This window comes from Sparus aurata, chromosome 7 (assembly GCF_900880675.1).
Source record: "Sparus aurata chromosome 7, fSpaAur1.1, whole genome shotgun sequence".
Classification (NCBI taxonomy): domain Eukaryota; kingdom Metazoa; phylum Chordata; class Actinopteri; order Spariformes; family Sparidae; genus Sparus; species Sparus aurata.
Window position 1 is genome coordinate 21,929,582 of NC_044193.1, and position 18,957 is coordinate 21,948,538.

General features: G+C 40.9%; 2 protein-coding genes across 3 annotated transcripts; one reads left to right on the forward strand and one right to left on the reverse strand.

Annotated features, from left to right (window-relative positions):
- The first annotated feature begins 358 nt into the window (after positions 1–358).
- Positions 359–4,105, forward strand: LOC115584541 (ADP-ribosylation factor 4-like). The gene is made up of 6 exons (XM_030422031.1): positions 359–591; positions 2,155–2,235; positions 2,347–2,456; positions 2,582–2,653; positions 2,844–2,966; positions 3,189–4,105. Exons 1-6 carry the CDS (start codon positions 525–527, stop codon positions 3,276–3,278), a joined length of 543 nt encoding a protein of 180 aa, XP_030277891.1. The 5' UTR covers positions 359–524; the 3' UTR covers positions 3,279–4,105.
- Positions 4,106–4,203: 98 nt separating this feature from the next.
- On the reverse strand, positions 4,204–18,023 carry appl1 (adaptor protein, phosphotyrosine interaction, PH domain and leucine zipper containing 1). Of its 2 annotated transcripts, XM_030422021.1 has the most exons (22): positions 17,785–18,014; positions 16,111–16,209; positions 15,912–15,971; positions 15,245–15,316; positions 14,875–14,962; positions 14,582–14,623; positions 13,780–13,838; positions 12,809–12,955; positions 12,596–12,678; positions 12,238–12,399; positions 11,546–11,734; positions 11,382–11,424; positions 11,229–11,285; positions 11,041–11,132; positions 10,583–10,762; positions 9,869–9,921; positions 9,461–9,635; positions 9,198–9,234; positions 8,954–9,094; positions 8,816–8,866; positions 8,615–8,704; positions 4,204–7,692 (listed from the first exon to the last, which is right to left on the reverse strand). In XM_030422021.1, exons 1-22 carry the CDS (start codon positions 17,836–17,838, stop codon positions 7,540–7,542), a joined length of 2,127 nt encoding a protein of 708 aa, XP_030277881.1. In that variant the 5' UTR covers positions 17,839–18,014; the 3' UTR covers positions 4,204–7,539. The 2 variants fall into 2 exon arrangements, with proteins under 2 accessions (XP_030277881.1, XP_030277880.1); XM_030422020.1 differs by having other exon boundaries at positions 11,229–11,424; positions 17,785–18,023.
- Between the last annotated feature and the right edge of the window lie 934 nt (positions 18,024–18,957).

The window sequence follows — 18,957 nt, forward strand, 5'->3', positions numbered from 1 at the left end:
ATAAACACTGACCAGATGTTACAGGTAGACAGCCATCTGGTAGGGTGGTGGTGTTCTAAAAGTGGTGAAAAAAGAAACAAGACATGGATAACATTAACATCTTGAAACACAGTGGAGTAATGTGTGTTCTAATCCCATGTGAGCGCCTCTGACCCCTGACCTCCACACACTTGAATTTGTCCATCTTGTTTGGTCTTCAGTATAAATGAATTCAAGCTTTTCATACAGTGAAAGTCATGTGACGCGGTTATACGTTTTAAAGAAAGTTTACATTTGATTTAAAAAAACGTATTTAAAAACGGTGCATTTATTATGAAGGTTGTGTAAGCGGAAGTGTGTTTTCCAGCGTTGTCCGGTCTCTTCCTCCTGTGTCTCCTCTGCCACCGTGTACCGAGCTGACAGCAGCCGGGGTGACACCATGGAGAACACACACACACACACCAACCACCGCTGCTGCTCTATAAAAGCACACAAACACAGACGGAGACAAACAACGAGCTGTTTGAACCTTCAGCACCTGAACAATGGGCGTCATCATCTCACAGATCTTCTCCAGGTTCGCCTCCAAGACACCGGTCAGGATTTTAATGGGTCAGTTTGGATTTTATACTTCTTTCTTTCTTTATTTCGAATCATAACTTTAATATGAGAACTTTTTCTTCTTCTTCTTCTTCGTCATCATCATCATCATCATCATATACTTCATCATATTCTTCTTCTTCTTAATTTTCTTCTTTTGCTTCTTATTTACATTCTTATTTTTATTTTGCCACTGCTGCTTCTTCTTCTTCATATCCTCTTCTTCTTATGCTTCTTCTTCTTCTTCATCTTCATAATTATTTTCTTCTGCTTCTTCATATTCTTCTTCTGCTGCTTCTTCATATTCTTAGTAGTAGTAACACAATTCATTTATATTTACTCTTTTAAACCATCTGTCTTCTCTGGCCAAGATGTTTACATTTTTGTCCTCAAAGGAGTTGGCCCTCCTGTGTCGTGCCACAAATATGTACATACAAATATGTACAAATATGTGCATTGAACAGCATAAACTGCTTCTCACAAAACAACTTCTCTATAAACGAATGGCACAACACAGGAGGAGATGGCCTATGACATTACTTACCACCCACCAACAATGCAGCGCTGAGTTCCCTCCCCAGACAGCTTACCAGCCATTCACACCAGGGCCCACCTAGCTGTAGCCACCCACAGAAAGGCCAGTTGGGTCAAGGACCGACAAGTTTTCACTTGCGAATCACTTAGTGCTTGTAAACAAAGGTTTTAAAGTCCTGAATGATATTTGTAGGGTCGTTAATTGCTGTAACAAGTGCTGATACAATAACTCGATCAGTCTCTTATGTACAAGACAGTTAATCAACAGTTTTGACGCCATTTTTGATCATCAGTTTGTCAGGTAAAATGTGAAATATTCATTCTAGCAGCAAAAACTAATTAATAACATTTACTTATATACACATTTTACTTACTTCTACTTTACTTGAATATTTCTATTTCTATCTACAATTAAGAGGTAAATATTGCACTATTTATACCACTACACTCTAGTAAGAATTACTCACTGGAGGATATTTTGCATGTTAACAGATTCAACATTAAATACTTAATGAGGCAAGCTTGTAGTTAAATCAAAGCCATGAATGGACTGTTTGTCCTGGAATAAACATCCAAATATGTAATTATTAGGATCAGAGATGAGTTTTCAGGGGTTTAATTAATGCCAGGAGAGGAACATTAACAGATAAAGATTATAACAAAATCTACATTTTAACAAAATGTATGATTATCTTATTTAATATGATGCACTGTTTTAGTTAAAACTACCCCACAGTATAATATAAGTCCTGCCTCAAATAATTACAATAAAATGTTGTGAAATAATACAATCACTTGCATTCTCTGACTGAAGGGACATTTTCAGTGCCTGACTTTTACTTGTAATGGAGTATTTTTATATCACCGTGTACTTAATTACCCTTTGTATACTAGATATCCTTGACTTTTGGAGTGCATGTCTGACAAAACAAGGTATTTTGATACTGCAGTCTTTAGTTGCTGTCCTATTAGTTACACTGTAAACAGTAAGAGTAACTGTGCTGTGTCTGTGCATGTGTGTGTGCGTGTGTGTTGCTGCAGTCGGCCTGGATGCAGCAGGTAAAACCACTCTGCTGTACAGACTGAAGCTGGCCGAGGTCGTCACCACCATCCCAACTATTGGTCAGTGATTCTGATATGCGTTCATATTATTGCACACATCAAATGTAAATAAATAAATACAGATATAAAATAAATCCCAAAATATGCATTAATGAAACTTTCTGTGTGCAGGATTTAATGTGGAGACTGTGGAATACAAGAACATCAGTTTTACAGTTTGGGATGTTGGCGGTCAGAATATCATCCGACCTCTGTGGAGACATTACTACACTAACACACAGGTAATACTACTACTAATACAAGTACGACTGTGTGTACTACAGCTATGTCAACAGAAAGACCCGCGAAAGTCTAATTGAGGTCATTTGCAATTATTTTTTTTCCATCTTTCTGTCTCTCTCTTCAGGGGCTGATATTTGTGGTCGACAGCAACGACCCCGAGAGGATCAAAGAAGCTGCTGACGAGCTGCACAGGATGGTAAATGCGCACACACGCACACACAAACACACACCGTAAATTGTTCAGCACAGATCTGCAAATTCTTACTGAAATTCAACTGGTTTACATCCGGGGAGGACATCACTGATATCTGAATGTTGCTCAGCTCTTTTTAACCTTCCTCCAACTTTCCTGTTTCACTCACCCTGTTTGTGTTTGTGTGTTGCAGCTAGGGGAGGACGAGCTGAGGGGCGTGGCCTTACTGGTATTTGCGAACAAACAAGATTTGCCCAGAGCCATGTCTGTCAGTGACATCACAGAGGCCCTGTGCCTATCAGGAGTTTCACAGCCGGTAGGTGTCCATGGCACACACACAAGTTTTGCTTTCAATCACACAATACAATCGGCCAAGTTTGACCAGGCATTATTTTTCAAATGAAAGAGCTGTACAGTTGTTACAAGGAATGTTCAGAAGTTCACAGTGTTAAGTGTTTTTTTCCAGCCATTCTGGGTTTAAATTTAATTCAGCACTGCAGCTGAGCTAATGTGTTTGTCCCTCTGTGTGTCCGTGCAGTGGTTTGTCCAGGCGTCCTGTGCCGTCAGCGGTACGGGTCTGGCCGAGGGTCTAGACTGGCTCTCAAACCAGATCATGAAAAGCAGTTGACACTGATGTGACGCTCCGATGTTCTGCCTTATTTTGGCTCCTGCTGAATCTTCAGACACACCAGGCAGTCCTTAAACGAGCCAGAGAACCCAGGAAAAGCATGGAGGATCTGCCCAGCACGCCCAGCTTCCTTCTGGAAACCATGATTCACACATCGTGCCATATTCATATCATTTTATTTGAAACAAATAGATCAATTTAGATTTTTAATACATCAAACTGCTGTTCTACTTTTGTAAATGTCATAAGAAGTGGCAAACTTATGTGCCTGAAGAGCGTTCCTACAAGTGCTGTTTACTTTACATTGTTTCACTGGACAGGCATTAATGTATTTTTATTTTTTCTCACAATAACTTCTTGACCACTATTCACAAAATGACACTGCAGCGCTGAAGCCAAATCTTTTGATTCTAAAATGAAGTGACCTAAATCAAACGTGTACATTGTTATGTTAACAAGTAGCCAGTGACCCCCATGTTGGGAACCGCTGTTGAGAATGAGCATGTGGATTATATTTGTGGGAAACAAAGTTACTGCACTGATTTTCTTCCTCTTTTCGCTGATATTCAGTTAATCTATCATCTCTCGTAGTGATTTTACACTTGACATAAACATTTACAAGTCAGCTAATGTTTATATTTAATGATAATGGTTTTGTTGGGTACATTTGTATTCAAAGCTGTAATGTTTTTGTGTTAGTATTTGGACAATCAGTTAAGGTCTCCTGTTCTACTTTTTCATCTTCGTGGAAATGTTTATTTTTGTATATTGAATGCATTTTGTCCATATTTAATTGATAATAAAGTGGTTTGAAATATAAAAAAAAACACTTGGTTCTGTCCTAAATTTACACCAGTAAACGTTTCCTGAAGATCTCGTAGAGGTTCGTTTGATCTGAGAACATTAACAGCCTGACTCAGGCGGGTGGAGTTAGTGCTTTATTTATCACTGAAAAGCCATTTTTTTTCATTTTTCATTACACTGAAACAATCATCACTGAACATATTTACACTTCAAAATGATCAATCTTGTTGTGTTTTCCTGCATCGGTAAAGTGCAGCGAGTCCTTCACCTGTTTACAGCGAGAAAACCTCCTCCCACAATACAGAAAAATAAAATCATCGTCAGTAACTGTTGATTTAGGCTTTTAGAAACATCTTCCCCACAGCCGTGACCTCTGACCTTTAACATCCCTACATGTAACGATGTTAAACTGAAGCTTATTCAGATCTACAGATAATCACTGTGAATCACTCTGGATAAAAAGGCAGATTAATTAAATTAATTAAACTGGTGAAAAACATAAAAGGCCTCAAACAATGACCCAGATTAACATTTGTGAATGCACAGAGAAATATTTTGATGCCGGGAGAAACACACTGACTCAGCTGATTATTTGGCAGAGATGATGTCGAACTGTTTGTCTGTTTTTCTGAAACATGGTCCTTGAAAATTTAGAATTTCTGTGAAGTTTACTGAATGAATAACCTTCACCAGATCAGATAAACAGAGAAGACAATTTTCAAAATAGACAACTGTCTTGTAGCAGATACAGCAAAAGCAAGCACATCTGATCAGATTTGTGCTTGTGTTGACAGATCTCGAGTTTTCAAATATAAAATCAGTGTTTAACAATCTTAACGGACCTAAAAAGGAAGGCAAAGCATCTCTGGGTCTTTTTTGAGGCCTTAAATCTGAACGGTAATATGACTCTTATTAATGAGCACTACTTTCATGCAACTATTCCATTTTGCAAGAGGCAGAAGCTACGGACTTCTCATTTTGGAATAAAAATCTTCAAATGAAAAGGGTACAATATTATCTTTTCTGTAGTTTCAGACTTTCAGGATCCCCTGTGGCGGCCATGTTGGCTCCTGTCCTGAGAACATGCTAAAGAACACTGCATACAAACGGCATGAGAAGAGATGGGATGCTGGACAAAGCGTGATTCATGATATGTTGTGTTTTTTTTGACAAATTACCTCAACAAACACAGCAACATAAAAAGGTTAATATTGTCACTGGAGGTTGTTGAAGGTTATAGATCTTTTCTTACAGCTCAGAAAGAGGTCGGGCCAGAATATTTTCACAGTGGCCAAACTAGAGTTGACCTTTGACCCCAAGAGTTCCCTGTGCATCAGGTCATTTATTCATAGGACAAAAAGAAAATGTTGTGCTTAAATTTCAGTGGTTTAGCTTTAACTTAAAAGATAGCAGATCATTTTATTTTCAATACTAGTGTTGCATAAAACTGCAGTACGTACTGCAACAGTATCTGTGTTTTCAAGGCACAACACGCTCAGTTAGCACTCATTTAAAGACTTACAGGTCAAAACTTCTGATATCTGGGGAAAATTGGGCTGAAAAGTTGAGCAACTTTTCTTAGACAACTACAATGACGGAACCTCTATCTCAGCGGCATTTTATTGATTACACGCGCCGTGAAGCAGATCGTGATTACATGTTGAAACTACAGTTATACTTGATGTAGTTTGGAGAATGTCCTCCTCACTAGGAAAACAACAGCACCTGCTGTTTGTTTGCGAGCCCAAAATGGCTCATGATGACTTTAACTTGACAAGGAACTTCACATCAAGCTTCGTCTGGAAAATGTTACAGTCAATGTTGATATTTTTTAAAACTATGATATTCCCCAACCCTGAACAGGGTTTTAATGCTAATACGAGGCGTTTCCTTGAAAACAATGACAACCAAAATATTTTGTCATGTAGTTTGATGGACGCAATGGCAGCTTTCAACTAAATTCAGCCCAATCTTAACCTCGGAGGTCTAGAATGTCTTTTGACCTGCAAATGATCAAATCCTTGCCGACCAGATGATGTTGTAAAATTCTGAACAGGTTTTTTTCATGCAGCCGCTGTTTTCAACTCATCTTAGTAAGCTATGAAAATGAGCTCGCACAGTATATCACAACATACACTGCGATGTTGGACAACACCTACACATTAATTGCCAACTATTTTATTTACTAATGAGTATCTTCTTTAAAAGGCAAACTTTTACCAGCTTAAATGTGAATATTTTCTTCTTTTTTTTTCCTCCTCTGTGACAGTAAACTGATAATCTTTGGGTGGTGGACAGAATAAGAAATTTTAGGACTTCATCTTGATCAACATTGTCTCCATTTTCTGGACCAAAAACTAATTATTTGACTGAGAAAATCATCTATGGATTAATCGCTTATCATCACAATCCCATCACAAATGTTTTTTAGTCGATTAATCTGTCAATTTTTTCTTCTTCTTTTTTCTGATTAATCAATTCATCTACCCAATCCAAAAATAGTCAAAACTACCGTATTCAAATTCTCACATTTATGTTTGAGCTGGATCCTTTACATATTTGACACTATTGCCTAAAAAAATGTCTTAAATCATTAATCAAGTATACTATTTTTTGTTGATCAACAAATCGGATTAATTGACTGGTCACTGGAGCTCTACTGTACTGATGGTGCAGCAAGGTCAAAGACTTTGCAGATTGATTTTCATCCTGGAGTCAAATGACTGAAAACCAGCGGCTGCCAGGAAGGAAGGAAAAACATTTTTTTTTAAATAAAAAGTAAAACTCTGCAGGATGCTTTGAAAAACTGCTCAGCTGATGAACACATCACAACAGGTAGGACTTTTCAAAATAAGACTCCATGCTCTCTCTCTCATTCGTCTTCTCTTTTCATTAACAGCATTGTATCGCACACTTTTTACCAACAGCACTGATGTGTCCCATCGCTCTGCCGGATCTCCTCCTCATCACACCTTCACCTCCTTCTGAGGAGCCCTTGAGCGAGAGCTGACGCCGTCCTGATCTGACTTCCTGTGTGTTTCTCCCACGTCTCCTTCTGATCCTGATTCATTATTCCACTTATGTCATTGCCGTTATCTCTTTTTATAAAATAAACATAAAAAAAACAAAAACTTACAGGTTAATCTATATTTGTGGAGCCGGTATAAAAAGCAGCGTTTTAACACACAGAATAAAACACGTGACGAGGCGTTTCCACGTCTTCTCCCCTCCTCCTCTTATAGTGAGGGTGCGTTAAGTTCATCCTCCGTTTTTCTGAGTGACGCGCTCCACCACAAGCTTCAAACAGAGTCCAGCAGGGAGGGAGCACATGTTTTTCAGTCCCTGGCATCCCGGGCGGGCGGGTGGTGTTCCCCTTCTCTGATTCCTGAGCTGTTGCTTTGACAGTACCAGCTGGGTCTTGCCTGGGTGGTAACACATGCATCCTCCGTAAGCTTCGCTAGGCTTCAGACTCGCCCTTCTTCTTCCCCTCCTCCCCGGCATCGCTGTCTTCCGATTGGCTGTTGCTAAGCACAAGGAATTGTCCGTCAGAGCCAGGCGGGTTGGCGGGGCGACTCGAGGCAGCAATCAAGCGACTCTGCTCCTCGAGATCCTGCAGCCAAAATAAAGAAGTTAAATATCAAATCAGTCGGTATCATTATGTTTCAGTCTGCATGTTTGTGAAGAACTTTATTTTTTTCTAAGACACTGATTTGTAATGATCCACCATGGAGCTTTCAACCTGCTTCCATTAATGGGCCACTGAAAGTCTCTTCTAAGCTTTGAGCATGTTCATTGTTTAAAAAATGTTCATTGTTCATTTGTTTGATAAATTAACACAATAATCCTTTTGGATAAAGTTGCTAACTGTTAAGAACAACAACAAAAACTTTAATCTCAGATGAACAGCAAATAACTGCAGCTTTATTGACTAACGATTACAATTTTAAGTCATTTTTCAAGCTGCAAAAGGGGTTAGGAAATGGGATTCTTAACAAAACAAGTCATTTGAAGACACTGCTGTTTTCTTTTTTTTGTTTGTTTGTTTTTTAAAATCAAATTCGAATCCAAATGTAGAATTCACATTTTGTTGACCAAACAATGAAGCCATTAATCTGCTTCTTACGAGAGACCCTATAACTGAGAATACAGCATAAACAGATTGAACCAGGGGCTGAAGGTCACCTAATGTATTTGGTATTTAAAAAGGGATTCATTGTTGGCGTTGCTATCACAAAGACAACCAGATCGCATTCCGTTTTCTGCAAAGCCTAGCAACTACCAACAGCTAAGGACACACTGCATTTGTTTCCCTTTTCAAGGTTGTGAGAGTTGTCGGGGTGAAGGGGGGAGTGGAAGAAAACAGTCGGAGTAAAAAGCACAGATGTATTCAAATGCAAGTAGATAAATTGTGGGGGGGGTTAGAGGTTTATAGGCAACCATTTTTAACAGAGATGATGTCATTATTCTATTGTCATTACATTGTGCAATCAATATTTACTTTATAATGATAAGTCAGAGCTAAAAAAGTTCACCTTCTCTATCTGTCTCTGTTTGCTGAGTTCTTCCTGCTGCTTCTCTTTGGCCTTGTCCTGCTCCTTCTTCTTCTCGTCGGCCTTACGGTCCTACACAACAAAAACAACACAAATTATCAACCTCCTCACACACCTGAAGGCACCATCATCGGTCAGTGTTAGCATCAGATTCAGTACGATGACGTTTCAAATCAGTCTCACCATCTCAGAGTGGAAGGCAATCTGCTTGGCCAGACCGATGCTGTCACAGATCTGAAACACATGAAGGAGACAAAACGTGTCACACAGACTGAACACAGAGTGAGGCAGCGAGACTAACAGATAAAAACACAGGCGAACCTTCTCTCCGTCGTTGTTGGACTCAAAGATGTAGCAGACGAGTCGGCTGTCACCCCGCCCGCCTGCTGGCTGCAGAACGAAACCAAACAGCCTCTTGTTGTCCTGATGAGACGAACACTGAAGCACGGTGGAGAGGGGGAACTGCAGGAGGAGAGAGGAGGAGAACAGGGGGACGGAGGAGACGATAAATCACTATAAAACTGTCTGAGACTAAAACTGAGCAGAGAAGCAGAGATCATCTTACCCTGAGTCGGGTGACTTGTGTCTGAGGATCAATGAGCCTGAAAAGAAAAAATGCAAACATCGATACTAAAGAGTTACAAAAAATTACGAATCAAGAAATATTTGGTTCTCATTCTTACCGTTTCAATTTTTATGTTTTAATCTTTGGCAATGATACGTTGCAAGACCCACTAAACAACGACAACAACGATAACCTAACCAAAAACACACACACACACACACACACACACACACACACACACACACACACTCTGTGGTTCATACTTGAGGCAGTCACAGGTGACCAGCAGGTGTGATTCGGTCATCCTGAAGATGTTGTGGATGGCTCTGGCTGCCAGGATCTGCCTCATGGTCTCTGAGATGACGTCTGCTGACTCAGCAGTTTTCACCTCCATGGAGCCGAGGAAGCGAACGATGAAGAGCTGGTGGAGGATCGAGTCTGGACAACAGGAAAAACACAGCCCAGGATTCATGTTAGCCAACATCTCTAGCTTAAACACACCTCGCCGATTTGACTTGATGACAGTGAACACGTCACGGTACGTACACAAGTCTGGAGGGTGGAGATTTGGATGCAGCCTTACTTGGACAGTTTCATGAACTTAAAGATGACAAACATGGAACTGGAAACATCACTTCAACAGAAACCACAAATGATGTTTTTAACTGTACCTTCGGTGTCTTCTGATGTGCCGTCTCCTGACTCTCCAAAGGGATTACTTCTTCTGTGGACACACAAACATTGAACACTAAAAACCAGCTGCTCCATTAACAGGACACAAGCTTTCTCAATCACATAATAACTTGACCGGACTAGAAAACTCAACTGTCATAGGGAATTTTCCTAGTTAAACTAAATTAAAACTGTCTACCATGTGTTCTGTGTATTAATCAAAGTAACAGGGACTCTGTCAGTATCAAACTCTCACCCTCATTTACTCATTCACTACTCCCTATAACTTAGATCAATATTTTAGTCATCAATGCAAGGAATTGTATTGTGGGATTGTTAGCAAAAATTGAATCCCATAGTGTATATGCATACATTTGCTTTTTTGGACAGTCACATTAAAAGGGCAGAGTGAATGTAGTGGTCTATAAACATAAATCGGGAGGGATTTTGGACAAAGTCTCTGTTTCTGGAAAGGGATGTTGCTGGTAAATTATTTAAATCATCATTTTTCAAAACTGTGAACCTAAATGAATTCACCTGTATTGTATTGGTTGGAAACAGACATCTTAAAGCTGGACAAAAAACCCCCCCAAAGATCTACCTGCTTAGACCAGTGGATAACACCAGATGTAAAACAGAAAATGTGTTAATGAATAGGAAAGAGGAAACTGACATCTGTCCTAACACACACACACACACACACACACCCCTACCTGCCGGACTGTGCTGCCGTCTTGCTCTGCGCTGAGTTCTCTTCGCTGACGGGGGAAATTATGTCAAACTGGATAGGTGTTTCCGGGGCAACCAGAGCATCCAATGAGAGCACAGAAAGAGCAGGCGAGGGCTCTGAGCCCACAGAGCTAATACTGCTCGCACGCCCCACACGCCCTTTACTGGAAGAGAAGAGAGAAAGAGAGAGAGAGAGAGAGAGAGAGAGGAGAGAGAGAGAGAGAGAGAGAGAGAGAGAGAGAGAGAGAGAGAGAGAGAGAGAGAGAGAGAGAGAGAGAGAGAGAGAGAGAGAGAGAGAGAGAGAGAGAGAGAGAGAGAGAGAGAGAGAGAGAGAGAGAGAGAGAGAGAGAGAGAGAGAGAGAGAGAGAGAGAGAGAGAGAGAGAGGGTTTTACTGGTGTACGACTTACTGGTCGAGTTTTACCACAGACATCTGATACAAACCTGCTGGGTCTCATGCTCTCATGTCTCTGCTGGAAGGATGGCGATGGTGTCACAGCTTCAAGAGCTGATTGGTTCACTCTGGCTGCCAGCTCCTGACAATGGGATGACAAAACTGTCAGCATCAACCAATAGGAAAAGATTTCAGGGACCAGGAATATAAAGGCTAGTGAGCGAAGGAGGACACGGACCTCTGCGTTTTCGCTCAGGTAGATCCTTTTGGAGATGTTGTTGATGGTGGAGATCCACTGATGGAGGAAGCAGCAGATGGACAGCGTGAGGAGACGACAGAACAGCCAACAGTAAATACAGAAGTGGTAGCATGGCAGAAAAAAACACTTTACCTCCTCGCAGTCCTTCCTGCTTTCTGACTGAAGCGTCACCACTCTGACAGAACACGACAGGAGAAAAAAGAAAAAGTTGAATCAATTTCCTACCTTAAATCTGAATACTTGAATATAGAATGTATTCATGAAAGACATTATCAATTTTCTGGTAGCATTCTCACTTCTTGCCATCGAAGGAAGTGACCTGGAAGCAGAAGCGGCGGTCGTCACTGTCGACCGCCATGACGGAACAGTTGTCGAGGTCTGTGACCAGCCCGCCCGCCACCTCGCCTCGGCCCTGCTGCATCAGATTACCGCCCTGTGTGAAGAAGTACTGACGCTCCCAGGACGTCGACACCAGCCCCGTCTTACTGAGAGACACACAGAAGAGCTACTTTGACGCCACGGATGACAACAAACTAAGAGTGAAGATCATAATTCCCAACTTATTCTTAATATTAACACCAGATACCAGCATTGGCACAACAACAGCCCAAGTTTGACCCTGATTATATGAATCTTGCCAATTTTGACAGCGGGAGACATACAAATATGACAATGGGGTAATCATTTTTGTCAATATTAACAGTTGAGGTTTACATAAGTGATTTTATGGATGAAACATGAAGCATTTTCAAATTAATGTATATTCCCTACTTTGAAAACATAACAGTTAAAATGAAGGAAATGTTTAAGACTAAATTAATACCAAGCCTGCAAGTTTAAAGTTGCTTTGTGACGGATTGGTTATTTTCTTCCTATAAGATCAGACTGATTTTAATAAACATAACACTGATGGTGTAATTAGACAGACAAGAGAGACGTGAACGTGAACATTAAATAAAAGGAATCAAAACATATGTGTTTGTCCTACCTGCGGATGTACAGGTAGCCCTGTTTCCTGGTCAGGTTGCGGCAGACAGGTGAGTGGGCGGGGTCAGGGTCACATGGTGCATACAGCGGGTCACATGATCTCTCCATGTCCTGGATGGTCTGCTGCATCTGCCCAACCTCCTCCTCCATCTCCCGACGCACACTGCAAACAAACACAAAAAACACACACGCGCACTGAATTCACGCGTTCCCTTTACATTTGGCACTCACTGATGACATTTCATGTTGCTGCCGTCATGTTTCCATCCATAAAACTGAGCTGAAGTAAATAACACCAGGTTTTAAGGATCTTGAATGTAGAATAAACAAAACGACTAACAACTTTTCAGGGGTCTTACTTCTGGACACTGGTTCCTATGGTTCCCAGGAAGTCCTCCCACTGCTGGGTGAGATTTTCTGAACCCAGCTTAAAGAAACTGATCTGCACAGAACAAAGACATATTGTGTTAACAGACTGACTTTGGTATCAAAAGTTTAGACTTTAACTCTGCTTTTTCTGAGCCACACTCTGACAGCTGCCTTTGTGTGTGTGTGTGCGTGTGTGTGTGTACCTGGGCCTGCATGTAGCCGAGCAGCGGCTCGAGCAGAGCCGTCTTCTTCTTGTACTGTAGTGTGTTGAGCGAGCAGAAGTAGTGCATCATAGTCTGGTGCTGCTTCTTACGAGAGGTGTAGACGTCCTCCACAGCCTCCGCCCGCAGCTACAACACACAGGACTAATTTTAGGATCAAGAGAAGATCGCACACAGAGATTATGTATATTTTTGATCAAGATTGTAAGATAAACCGCTACTGGCACATAACTTCTGCTGATAGTTTTCCTTTCAGGCAGCTGCTACTTTATCTCAATTTCTATGAAAATCAACCTACAGTTGTACCGTCCCACAGATGATGCACAGGAGAGTTTTAAGGACACTTTCCCCCCTCGCAGCTGCGTCCTCACATAACTATCACTTACTGGAACACTAACGAAATATAAAACTGACTTATGCTTTGCTCTAAGGCAGATACCAGGTTGAAGGTAATGGGTTAAAACCTGCAAGCGGTGGTGACAGTGTCAGCTCGGTCTGTAATCTTATAATAATTTCTGCACATGTTTTCTAATGTAATTTTGGCAAAGACAAATAGATTGTACATTCATTAATCATTCAATTTAAAGTCATTGTCAGCATTTCCTAAAGAGTCTTCTTGCCAGAGCAAAGCATGTCGGCTGAAAAATGTGTCTACGGACAATTGGAAGGATACTTTACTAAGGCGAGGCAGATTTATTTATAGAGCACATTTCACACCCAATGTCCTTATTATACAGACAAAAGCTCAAGAAATAAATCAAACAAATGAAGTTTCAGATCGAAATCTGTATTATCCCTGTAACCAAACTACACAGTTCTTTTGAGGATACATCTCAGTCAATTATTTAGAAAAATAATTAAATAATAACTTACAGAGAAGATTACATTTTACTCTAGCAGTACTGAATGATAAAACCTAATATGAGCAGTGTTTCCGTCACTAAAGTCATTACCTTGTCGTTGTCTCTCCTCTTGGACAGACGGCTGTATCTGTTAATGGCCGTGTCATGATCTGCATACAGAAAACAGGTACGTAAGACTTTTGGTGATAAAACATTTTCCTTCTGTTTTCTTTTCCATTCATGCATTTCAAATAAAACAGAAACAATAATACTGAACCAGCAAGCATTTAAAAAACAAGCAGAGCTCATCCTCAACAAATGTGAGTCTTGCGGAAAAAAAGTCAAGTGTGCACTCTGGAGCCAAGACTCGTAGTAACACATAGATCTTGATTGACACATTGACATGTTGTTCTTTTAGAACGTTACTTTACATTACGGCTCGTCAAGTCTCTGTCAGAGTTAGCAGCCGCAAATTCTCATCTCATCTTCACTCACATTAGCAGACAAACTGCACAAAAAACAAAAAGATTCAAGAACACTTTTTATCAATTAATTGTTTTGAACTGAATTAGAATGGCAAACATTTGAATGTACAGACTTCTTTAACGTAAAGATTTGAAGTTTTACGTCTCTGATTACTTTAAACGTAATCCTTTTGAGTTTTTAACTGTGGTGACTCAAAAGGGAAAACGTTAACAAACATGATTTAATCATAAAATTTACATCAACTGTCCTCTGGCGAGCTGATGTCAGGTGAGCGTTATTTGAATATGTGCACCGTAGCTTAAAGTTCCATTGTAGGACTGAAGATATGAGAGTTTGCGGCTGAGATGGCTATTCAGTAAAGCAATAATTGGAAAAAAATAAAAATAAAAATAAAAAGGTTAATTAATATTGAATATAAATTGCTTACCGTCACTGGATATCTGGAAGACTTCTTTCAGAGTGAGGATCTCTGGAGGGAGACAAAAACAACTGTAAGTTATTATTGCTGTCTCTGTTTATGTGCTTGTTTATGAGTGAACTTTTCCCCCAGTGTATAGGAAGAGTCACTTTTGGGAACACTGGCCCCCACAGAGCCCTGACTTTAACCTCATCTTTGGGATGAACTGGAACACTGACTATGTTTAGTACGTGTGTTAGTGTGCTTTGTCAACAACAGATTTGGAACAGATTATTAGTGTACTGCATGTTTGTGTGTCCTACCCTTCAGGTCTCTTTCTTTAAACTGAGTGATGGGAAACATCATGGCATCTGCAAGCTGCGTGGACAAGACAGCATGACAGGAACTCAACTACAGAGAGAGAGAAAGAGGGAGAGAGAGAGAGAGAGAGAGAGAGAGAGAGAGAGAGAGAGAGAGAGAGAGAGAGAGAGAGAGAGAGAGAGAGAGAGAAAATTATGGATCAATCAGCTGACTGACCACAGTGCGACCAAAAAAGATGATTACATGAAACTGTGTCGTACTCTCCCACACACAGATATTTATATTAAATCAATTCTGATGTCATCATGTCAAGCAGAATCTAACTTGACTGACAGCAGTGGACAGAACTCAGTTGTGTTAGCATTCTCTCACCTCATCAATGACTTTTGCGAACTGCTGCAGCGTGGAGCTCATCACCTCATCATCGCCCCCTAGAGGAAAACGCTGCAGATAACAGTAAAAACACGGGGGAATAGATTAGACTGGTTTCTGTAACGACATGCTGTTGTTGCCCTGGCAGCAAATGTAAGTTTTTTTTAATGTCCATGGCTTCTGTTTAAAGTGGCCATAATGCTGATGGCTAAAGTGATGGCGAAACGGCGGGTAAGCTAGTGGCTTATAGTGTAATGTCCATGGCTCGTGCAAAGTTGATAGCTGATGTGGTAAGGCTGATGGCTCATGCAGTAAGGCTAGTTTTATAAGATTTATGTTTAGTGTTATACGGATGATAACTGGTGTAATAACACTGATGGCTAGTATCAAATGGCCAGTGGCTGGTCTTAAAAGGCTGATGGCTACCTCAACATGGGCTGTGGCTATTCTTATACGGACTGAAGCTAGTGTGATAAGGCTGATCAACAGTATTAGAAAATTAGGTAGAGTGTAAAAAGACTGATGGATAGTCTTATGAGAATAACAGCTAGTGTTATGAAACTGCAGTTAATGTTATACGGTCAGTTGAAGGTGTTACTGGGTTGATGGCTAATCTCATAAAGCTGTGGTTAAACTTGTAGGGCGGCTGGCTGGTTTCAAGACCTACCTGTTTGTCGTACTCCTTCAGCAGTCTGGACGTCAGGTGTGTCGCAGCACTCAGCTCATTCTTAAAGAGAACACAGCAGACAGCACTGAGCAGCTGGAGGCACACTTTCCAATAGGCTGCCACGTATTACTGTTTGTTCTGCCCATACCTGCAAAGCCAGCGGCACTACACCTGTGAACCTATGTGTGTGGGTGTGTACCTGTGCATCGTAAATCCTCTGCATGGCCTGATAGAGCTGTGTGCAGTAGTTGGAGATGGCTGCAGTGTCCTCCTCGAACACTCCCAGCAGAGAGCGTGTCTGCATGCAAAAAACACACAATGAGACAGGTGAAAATGTAGTCAGTGTTCATCATTTGATCAATACATAAAACCTTAGCAACCTAGTGTAATGGCCAAAACCAAACCCTCTGTGTAAACTGCTTTTTGCCTTAAGATAGCTAGCAAGCCCGTCTCTCTGTCACTTAGAAAGATAAGAAAGCTCTTGAATATTGGTATTGGTATTGCTGAGGCTGGATGGATGCTCTAATACTACTCCTGGCTCATATAAGGACAGATGGCACCAACATGTTTAATAACTACTTAGTCATCATCGAGAGATCAGTGTCAGTATAGCACATTCTTGTTGTGCGATGATAATGGACATATTTCACCTGGCTGTAAATCTGCTGCCACGATGACCAAAGTTCCTTACATGTCACACTGTGCAATGTCAAACAACTCCAGACATGGCTTTGATGATTTTACCTGTAGAGTCTGAGCTGATCATTGATGCCAATACCAATAAAATACATCAGTGCACTTAAATAGTTCAATTGACTGTAAACTGAATAATAATAAATTACCCCAAGCATCTTTCTCTGCATTATGTTCTGTAAAACAAGGTTTCTTATCATATCATATGGGACAACAAATATGCCAATATCCTTAAATCTATAACAGACCAATATCGGCTCAAGTTACTTGCAATTACATGGCTCACTAGGTCATCCTCCTGGATCCACATCCTACCTACATATTTTATAATCTATTCATAGCAGACATCTCATCATTGTTATCTACATACCGTTCTGTACATGTGACATTTATTTAGTGTTTTTGTAGTGGGTAGAGGGATCTGTCCTCTGTGGCTCATCCTGAGCTTTCCTCCATTTATTTCCCTGCTAAAAGGCGTTTTAGGCATGTTTTTCTTACTCAAATCGACATCTAAGGACAGAGGATGTCATACACTGTACAGACTGTGAAGCCCACTGAAGCAATGGGATTTGGGATTTGGGGCTATTAAATTATGTTGACTTAATTTGGCTAAATCCCAATCAGTGACGTCACAGCAGGTGTTTCGCCCTGGATTTGCTGCAGGGGACACCACCACTGAATGGGGGGTACTAAGCTCATCTGCAGCTGCTGCTTCCTGCCCCATGCAACTTTCACGTCTCACATTAAGCAGCAGGATGACACTGCTGCCTGGCCAAAAGGATTAACAAAAGGAGGAGAAACTATGTGGGAAGCTAGCCAAGTGGCTAAGGAAGTACCCGGCTAACTATTCATTCACAGGCTTCATTTCTGTGCGAAACATCACTGAACGGCATGCCTCCGCTTGACATTTTGATCTCACGCATTGACGGAAACTCCCACCAGCTGATCGGAATAGCCGTCACATTTCGATGCCGATGCACAGCTGCTTCTTCCCCTGTACACTGTCCGCTTGACAGCTTCGGTTAGCTGGGCCGTTAGCGGTTAGCAAGCTGCGTGAACTTGGCATCTATTCGCTGGTTGTTGGCAAACAGTGAGTCTACAAAGACAGTTAGCCTAGCCGTATAAGCTAAGTGGCTAACGTTAGCCTGCCAGCTGAAGCCCCGGGAAACAGAGCCGTTACCTGCGGGCTGTCCTCCAGCGTCTCCTCTATCGGCAGCTTCTCTATCCCGGGCATGGCTGCGGGTGGCGCGTCGGTAATCTGTGCCAATCGACGGACAAAATGCACAACAAATCGGTCCAACAACTCCCACTCAAGATTTCGTGGTTATATGAATTCACAACACCCCAAATCAGCTCCTCCCGGTTCCGTAGGTCCCGCCCTCCAAACGGATTATGATTGGCTAGAAAAAACTTCCATTATTTTGATTGGTGTCTTGTTTAAAGGGGAAAACGCACCATTTTGGCTCTGACCGGTATCGCCCTTTCACTGTACTCGTGTACCGCTCAGAGCCAAAATGGCGGCCGTGCTGCTTAGTTTTCATGTCCGAAAACCGTTATTTGTGGTTTATTGATGAATCTAGCGATTTCACGCCCCTTCCGCTTTGCCCCATGGGACTTTATTTCTGAAAGATTTTGTTTGTACTGAATGGAGAGAGAAAAAATATTTTTGATCCCATTTGAATTGGTCCGTGAACTACACATGTAATGTTTGTCAATTTAAAAGATAATTTTTCAAGATACTGAAGTGACAGTGTCTCAATGTAAGTTAAATATCATCTACTGCAATTATGTGAAAGGAGAGTTTGTCAGTTTTGTGAGCAAGCTAATATATTATACAGTGTTTAAGTTAGTTTGGTGACAGTTCAAAGACACAATGTCACTATCATTTTATAATCAACAAACATGGTATGTGATTCATGTCACAGTGCAAACGGGATTGGAAATGATTTGTCTCTCCGTTCAATACCATACAAAGCTTTTCTGAAATCAACTGACTTTGGCTCTCTTTAACGCTTAACCTCAGATATTGGGCCAATACCATTTCAGTAAGTTGTATAAGATAATGCTAATTTAGCATTCACCTTAACTGACTCTGATTGTGTTTTTTCACTGACAAACATCTACAGTAAGTCACCCAGCATTGCCAACTGTGTGTGCCTGACTGGACTGTCATTCTGATTTAAGGATAGGCCTGACTATACCTGTAAATGCATCCTATTTCTTTTCAATGATCAAACAATAACTTGATGAAGATTATCAGAGTCACAATCAGAATCAGTATTCCTTTATTGTCCCACAAATGTGAAAATCTCCGTTTGTGTATTCCATGGCCTCCCAATTGACCTGAGCATAA